The 8182-nt window shown below is 28.7% G+C and overlaps 1 protein-coding gene across 2 annotated transcripts; it reads left to right on the top strand.

Annotated features, from left to right (window-relative positions):
- Positions 1-3011: 3011 nt before the first annotated feature.
- Positions 3012-6723, top strand: LOC101488481 (uncharacterized). 2 transcript variants are annotated; one of them, XM_012712820.3, is made up of 9 exons: positions 3012-3339; positions 3420-3524; positions 4099-4181; positions 4728-4811; positions 5211-5286; positions 5365-5467; positions 5667-5740; positions 6125-6218; positions 6309-6723. In XM_012712820.3, exons 1-9 carry the CDS (start codon positions 3210-3212, stop codon positions 6373-6375), a joined length of 816 nt encoding a protein of 271 aa, XP_012568274.1. In that variant the 5' UTR covers positions 3012-3209; the 3' UTR covers positions 6376-6723. The 2 variants fall into 2 exon arrangements, with proteins under 2 accessions (XP_012568274.1, XP_004490040.1); XM_004489983.4 differs by having other exon boundaries at positions 3015-3339; positions 5395-5467.
- Positions 6724-8182: the final 1459 nt, after the last annotated feature.

Genomic DNA, 8182 nt, shown 5'->3' with positions numbered 1-8182 from the left:
ATTACTTTGAAAACCTAGACATTAGAAATATTCTTTTGATTAAGCTTGAGCTCTTCTTCACGGTGTTAGAGAGGCATAAAATATGAGATTAAAAAAAGTCATATTTGAAAGCGATTCTAAACCTCTTATTAACATAGTAAGAGGTGTGTCGTCTACCCCGTCGGGTCTCCAAGCTCTCTTGAAAGAGGTCCACTATCTCCTTCATCTAATTGAAGTACTTCTCTGTGTCACATCTTACGTGAAGTTAATTGTAGTGCTAATTTTGTATTAAAAGAAGGCATGCACACCTTTCTAAATTTATGTTTTTGTATTGAATATTCAATTTTATTTTGTAGTAAAATAAGACATGCACACCTCTCTAAATTTGTGACCAAATGGAAATTCAATAAAAAAGAAGAAATAGAGGAGCACATATTTTTGCTCATGGTATTTCTGATTTAGGTAAAACTTTTTGGAATTGACTTAAAAAAAGTTCAGAACGATTTAGTGAAGCTGCAAATCGTCTAGATGTTGGTAAAGATGTGTTTGATGGTTCAAGAAATATTATGAATGAGTTGAAGAAAATGTAGCTAACATAACAAGAGCGTTTTGCTGCAATAGACAAAATATTATCTATACCACATCGTTTGCACATCGTTTTGTTGATCTACTAGTTATATTTATGTACTTGACTTAACTTATCTAGTTTTAATACATTTTACGTTTATTATTTAATTTGTATCGTTTCATGAAACATGTAAGAAAACTTATTATTCTTTATGATATTTTATTGTTACGTACGTCAATAATTTATTTACATTTTTTTAGCATTTTTGATTTATTTAAAAAATTGAAATTTATAGGTAAATTGTTTGAATTAGTTTTGAAAAACAGTTTTTTAATTTTTGAAAATTGAAAAACAAAAAATTTGGTTGATTATATGGTTTTGAAAAGTTATTTTCTATTTGACTATTTTTAAAATAAATAAACTAAAACAATTTGTACATATTTACTTTTTACTATTCACTTTTTTTAGAATTTAAAAAGATACGGAGAATTTTGTGTTTTCATTCATGGCAAACTGAAAATATTGAGTAATTTTGAATTTAAAAAAAAAATAATAATGTAGTAAATATAAGCGGCATGCATACATGTGCGGTGACCGTAAAAAAAATAACTCTACATGTGTTGTTAATTTTTTATGTATTTTTTTTTATTACTAATACCACAACACATAATTAAGTAATTGGTTGAAGTTTAAAAAAAAATTATTTTTTTATTTAAATTTTCTTGCTTAATAATAAGGTTGGATTGAAATATTAAATTTTAACTGAATTTAAAAATGTCAATATTATTAAATTAAATATTTTGTTTTGGAGTCAAATCTATTAAATTTTATGGTAGTACTTATCATCCCTAAAAAGAAAATTATAAAAGAAATTAATTTATTTTAGATTTTAGAAAGAAAAAAAAATTGAACCAATAAAAAATAGTCACTGTTGTTTGGATTGATTTTTGTAATATTTTTTTATAAAATTCAAACGAATTAAAAATAGGTTAAATTTTTTAAAAAATTGGGAAAAAAATTATTATTAACAACGATGATATTAATATCTATTTTATACATTTATTTTATATAAAATTTTAACTTTGTCTCTTGAGATTATAATGACAAGTTCTTATCACAAAAACTAACACTTTAGAGATAAGAACATATTAGTTTAGTTCAGTCGGATTTAAAAATTTAAAATACAATAAGAATCTTACAAAGATAAAATTTTATTCGAATACCATAGAGTTTTTATACAATTAAAACAAATATGTAAGTTATACAAAATAATAATATATAATGATAAAAATATATATAAGTACAACATGATTATATTATTATAAATTCAAATTTATCTAAAATATAATAATTATTATAGTTTGATAATGGAATTATATTTAAAAAAGTTAAAATTTATTAAAAAGATTATACGGTTTTATTTATTGAGAGAAATTTTTTAAATTTACTATGTTTCAAATCAATTAAATAATCTTTATGTTTTTATTAAAAAACTGAAATTTAATGATAATAATGAACATATTTTTAGTATTATAAAAAAAATTATTGATGATTTTGCAAAAATAAAATATAAAAGGATAATACTCAAACAGTTAATACAACACAATTTTCTTACTTCAAATAAGAGATCCAAAATCTCAATGAGTTGAATTTTACTTTATATAGGAGTTAGGTTCCTTATTTTTTTAGGAAATATATTTGTTATATCCCTATATGAATATATACATTATGAGATACCAGAGATATAAAAAGATAAATGTGATAGATTGATAATGTGATAGAAAGAGAGATAGAGATAAAATAAAGTATTGAAAAGAGGTAGAAAATAAAAGATGTTCATATATCACGGTTGTTTTTTAGAGTAAAGTAATTTTAACTTTGATATTTGTTAGATGTGTTTTATTATAAATATTAAATTGTTTTATTTTATAAGTTTGAAAGTTGTTCATTTAAAAAAATTGAAAATTATATTTTGAAAACAATTTTACCAAACAATTTTTAATTTTTAATTTTCGAAATAATTTTTAAAAATAGGTGTACCAAACAGATTTTATTTTGTTATATTCTCAAAAACAGTTTTTAAAAAATAGAATATCAAAACTCAACCAAACATACCCTAGGCAAAACTATCTCTTAAGAGTTTGAATGCTATTGCATTTGTTTTCAGTTTTAAAAATTAAAAATGTATTTGATAAACTTGCTTTAAACAAAAAACTATTTTGAATTATTTTAAAACTAAAAAATAAAATATAATAATACTTGATATAAATAAACAGTTATTTCTGGATTACAGTATTTTATAAAATATAAATTCAAAATTGAAAAACAAAAACAAAATCAAAGAAGGAAAACTATTTTAATTTTAATTTTTAATTTCTAAAGAGAGGTGTTATTATCCATTTTTTTTCCACTGTATATAGTTAGTGTGGGTATTATTTATGTTGCCGTTGAAGTCTTCAGAGTGAGTAAAACGACGTGTCGTCCATAGTGCTGAAGGAGAGGATTTACACTTTGGTAAGTTTGTGCAAAAGAAAGAGAAAGTCGTCCCCATCGAAAAGCAAGTTGAACCTTGCATCACTGAATCCCAGCTCTGTCACTGAGTCATACACAGTCTGGAAAGTCGAAACCAAACCCTCGTGCCTAGTGTTTAACGAGAGTGACGATGGTGGGCCCTATTCCTCCAATGATGAGATGCTCTCCCGCCGGAAACGCTTTCTTCAGAGCTCTCAAACCCGATTCCCGCTATTCCATGCTTCCCAATTCACTTTCACTCTCTTCATCTATCAACAAAGGTATTTTCTTTCAATCATTCTCCTAAAAATTTTTTTTTTTTTTTACATTTTTTCTTATGACGTTGAAATGAACTGTGTAGGTGGTGAGAAGGCATATGAGGCATTGCTTTTGGATGCTGGTGGCACTCTCTTGCAATTGGCAAAACCTGTTGAGGAAACCTATGCTACTATTGGATCCAAATACGGTTCGTTTTCAATATTTTATTTCGCTAACTACCAATATTAAGGCTATGTTTGGCAATAAGTAGTCGTTAAGATAACCAACGTAAAAATAAGAGAAAATATAATATGTTATAAGCTCAAATGCTACTTGAAGTAGCATATCAAAAAGCGCTATATGGTTGTGAGAGAAAACTGTTACCAAACAACTCTATTTTGATCATACGAGTTTATACGCTGTAAGCTAGCGGTTTGGACTTGCCAAACAGAACCTTAGTCCTGCCGAATAGAGCCTAATACGATATAATAATAATAGAATGTTCTACTGTGATTCTCTCAAATCTGTTAGAAATTAGAATAAAAAATAAGATAAGATAAAAGTTATAAAAAATACTTGCTTATCATTTGTATAGTGTATTAGTTAAAATCGGTTTGTAAGATGATAGACTCTCACTTATAAATGCATCTAATGTAAGACTCTTAACAAATATACGCATCAATAAGAGTTGTTATATTGCCACACCCACACGCCTTTATTAACATTTTTCCTTTTATTATGCATTTTGGATAGATGTTTTCATTTGATATGCCTATGTTCAGGTTTGACTGTGAATCCAGCTGAGATAAAACAAGGATTTAAGAGAGCATTTACTGCACAATGGCCTGAAAAATTACGATACCAGGTCTATGCTTTACCATTGTTATTTTTTCTTGCAACATGATTGACCATCATCATTTTAAACCCATTTTATTCTGACGTCTTCTCTGTTCTATATACCATTGTTTCCTCATCACTTTTTTTTATTGAGCTATTGTATTTTGAGTGATGACCCTGTAAAACTGGTGTATTGCTATTGTTTTTAATGTATCAACTTGTTGTTATTATGTGTTTGTTGTACTAGAAAACATTAATATGGTAGCAGGACCGTAGAAGTTTCCGGCTGCAAGAAAAATTTATGCTTTCACAGTTTTATTGGAACCACTGGAAAGGAACTTAACTATCACGATACGCTAAGTGACATAATGACATTGTGCTATTGCCAACTTCTGTGTCAATTGAAGCCAACTTTGTGCTTTTGCCATTATTCCACTATATTGATGTCATTGTTGTTTTCTATGTTACACTTAGTTGCATATTTTTCTAACCTGAAACCTAATCACAGTTAATTTCTTTCAAAATGGCATTTGTTATGGCAATAACATGCAATCTCTTATATTATTAACTACAGGGTGATGGAAGGCCATTTTGGAAATTTGTAGTTTCTGAAGCCACTGGTTGTGGAGACGAAGACTTTTTTGAGGAAGTTTATGAGGTAACCTTTCTCGACTTTCCTTTCTGTCAGTCATTATCTCATTTCCAACTCAGAAAGATGCAATCAACCAAGTCCGGAGCAAATCTATATGTTCAATACTTTGATCTTTTTGAAAATGTTTATCTATACCTATAGAAAATGATTTGAAGAAAATTGCAAATTGTCTTTGCTTTTCATCAGCTCCTTTGAAACATAACTAAAATTTGATTTATTGGTTTTGATATAGTTGTTTCTTATCTTGTTGATTCCAGAATGTTCATCTTGTTATTGCTAGTTGTTGCTGCTTACTTACCAAGGAAAAATAAATTGGCAGGAGAGTGTTTAAGAGTTGCTGAAATTTATTTTCAAACTTAAAATGAGACACACTTATGTCTGAACTTCAGTTATTGTTTGTACCAGTACTATGCAAAAGGTGATGCATGGCATCTTCCTAGTGGAGCTTTTGAAACAATGATTCTTCTCAAGGATGCTGGAGGTCAAATAAATTAAACATTTAAAATTTTTCCTAAGCTATTTACACTGTCATAAAGTTTTTACATTCTTTGAAGTTTAGTCATTGCTAACGTGATGAGCAGTGATACAGTTAAGATGGCCGTTGTATCCAATTTTGACTCCCGCTTAAGGAAGTTATTGAAGGATCTTAATGTTTTAAATCTGTGAGTATCATCCATTCCGTCAATATATTATACTAACTATATTTCATTTTTGGACATTTTAATGGCATCTATGGTGAGGTGTTCATCTAAAATTGTTTGTTAAAGTTGAACCACTTACTTTGCAGAAATCTTGCAAAGTCTGATGATTGTATCTTATACATTGTTTTTTAATGTTTCATTTTCTGGTTTTTCGCCTCAGATTTGACGCTGTCATTATATCATCAGAGGTTGGATATGAAAAACCAGACCCAAAAATATTTCAAGCTGCTCTAGGTATGCGATTATTAGTTACTGTTCTGCAGACTTCATTTGCAAAAAACATGTTAAATAGTTTATGTTCTGTTTCTTCTTAACAATAATATGATTCACATATTACCTCCTTTCCTGGCATTCCTTAGCATATACTATAAAATAACAATTACAACATTTGGTTGGTTTTCTTGTGGAACAATAAGAAAATACATATATTTTCATATTTTTCTTTTGTTAATTAAATTTTCACTTTTTCAAGGGTTTCTTTTGGCTTCATTTTTCTTCACATTTCATTGGGTTAATTTCTCATAATGCGACAATGATGCTTTACACATTGGAGACGATAATGCTTAATTGTGACGATAATGCTTTAGTTGGTAAAGACTCATTATGTTTTCCTTCTAGATCAAGTAAATGTAGAGGCTAGCAGGGCCTTACACATCGGAGACGATCGAAAAGCAGATAAACTCGGGGCCAATGCTATCGGGATAGATTGCTGGTTAGAGCTTTTTGTTGTCTGAATTGATCATTGCCTTCTAAATAATTTTTTATATCCTAATTACTGTTCTAAATTGATATGTCAAAACAGGTTATGGGGTATTGATGTAAAGACATTCTCTGAGATACAAATCCGCATCCTCAATCTAGAGGCATAATTTTAGTTATGGATGCCAATAGACAAAGTTTTTTGTGCTGATGCTGACCATTGTGAAAGTTGAGCTGAAAAGTGAAAGCAATAATAAGAGTCTATGCTATCACAAGTGATGAATGATGTCACACAAAAGAGGACATAGTCAAATAAGGGAACTCCCTTGACAATGAGAGATTTTAATAATGTATCGGTCAACGTACTCTACTAATTACTAATGTAATAAAAATGTAACATATGAACTGCAATAAAAATGTAATGCATGGTATTAGATTAGATTAACATGTTGTCTAATAAAATTTTAAGAAAATCTAATCCTTGTAAAGTATTAGTGTTTACTATGAGAGTTCCTTATTATTTGTCGTTTAGACTTTAACAATTATACTAAATATCTAGGGATTTCATAAGAGAGTAGAGACCCATCTAGCTGAAGTATTAATGGTAGGAAAAAACAAACTAAACCAATTCACGGTTAACTAATTCCAGCCATCATATACAAGGGTGTCTTTGAATCTATGCCATATTTTATTGGTAAAAAATTACATTTTTGGTCATATATTTTATTTAGTTGTAATAGTTTGGTTAGCTATATTTTTTTTTTCCAAACTGATCTTTTATTTTTTTTTAAATCCTGACAACTTAAACCTTAATTTCATTTTTGTTCAAAAAAAGAAAAAAACGCTAATGTGTCACAAACGGTGATAATGTAGCCTTAACATCGATTGATACATTTTAAATATGGACATTTGTCTCTCTAGACCCCTAAATTCATAAACGTTGTATACACTAAGGTTTCTAAACTTCGTGAGAGAATAAAATTGATTTTTGATTTTGGAAAAATCATCGTCAAGGAAAAAAACAGTGGATCGATTCCCGTCATTGGAGCATATACGAGGTACGTGTTATTAAATTTATTTTTTGTGTAAAAATTATTTTATTTGTTACTTTTGTTTATTGAAATGGTTTGTCAAAATGCTACATCTAGCCTAAGTTTGTTGATTAAATTGGATTAGAAGAAGATCAAAATATGAAGAGTTTTGTATCAGGCACCCCCCAATTTGACCTGCCACCCCCCAGTCATGATTAAAAGACTATTTTACCCTCCATCTCATATATAAAAACCAAAAAAAAATTTTACCCACAATTTTCACCAAATCATTCGAAAATTTCAAATATCCGATCCAGATTCATCCCAACCTTCGAAGATCTGAAAGATTCGAAACGCAAAAGTAAGTTCATTTTCGAAACTTTGCAATTTTTTGAAACTTTCGAAATGCATCCATCGAAGATTTGGAAGATTCGAAACACAAGAAAGTTTCGAAAGTTTCCTTGAATTTGAAACCTTCGAAATGCAATCCTCGAACATTTTGAAATCTTCGAAACAAGAAACTTTCGAAAGTTTCTTGAATTTGAAATCTTCGAAATGCAAGGCCAGGGAAACTTTCGAATGGTTCTGGGAAAGTTTCGAAACATACTTTCGAAAGTTTGGATCTGGGAAAGTTTCGAAACTTACTTTCGAAGGTTTGGATAAACCCAAATTTTCGAAACATACTTTTATATATTATTTATAATTTTTTGAAACTAAATGGGAAATATTATTTATATATTGTTACATTGATTTTTTATTGTTTATAATTTTTTTTAATATTTATATATTTATATGTTGCAGTGCCTAGGATGAGAGGTGCCTTCGGCCAAATAATTCGCAATATTATAGGTGGTGATAGAGGTGGTGATGGTGTTGAGAGAATTCCACCAACAGCATCAAATAGACGACGAAACGAAGCAAATCGTCAAATTAGGCATCGTCGTCG

The sequence above is a fragment of the Cicer arietinum genome, chromosome 2 (assembly GCF_000331145.2).
Source record: "Cicer arietinum cultivar CDC Frontier isolate Library 1 chromosome 2, Cicar.CDCFrontier_v2.0, whole genome shotgun sequence".
NCBI lineage: Eukaryota > Viridiplantae > Streptophyta > Magnoliopsida > Fabales > Fabaceae > Cicer > Cicer arietinum.
Note: the sequence above shows the minus strand (reverse complement) of the source record. Positions and strands in the feature narration are given on the sequence as shown.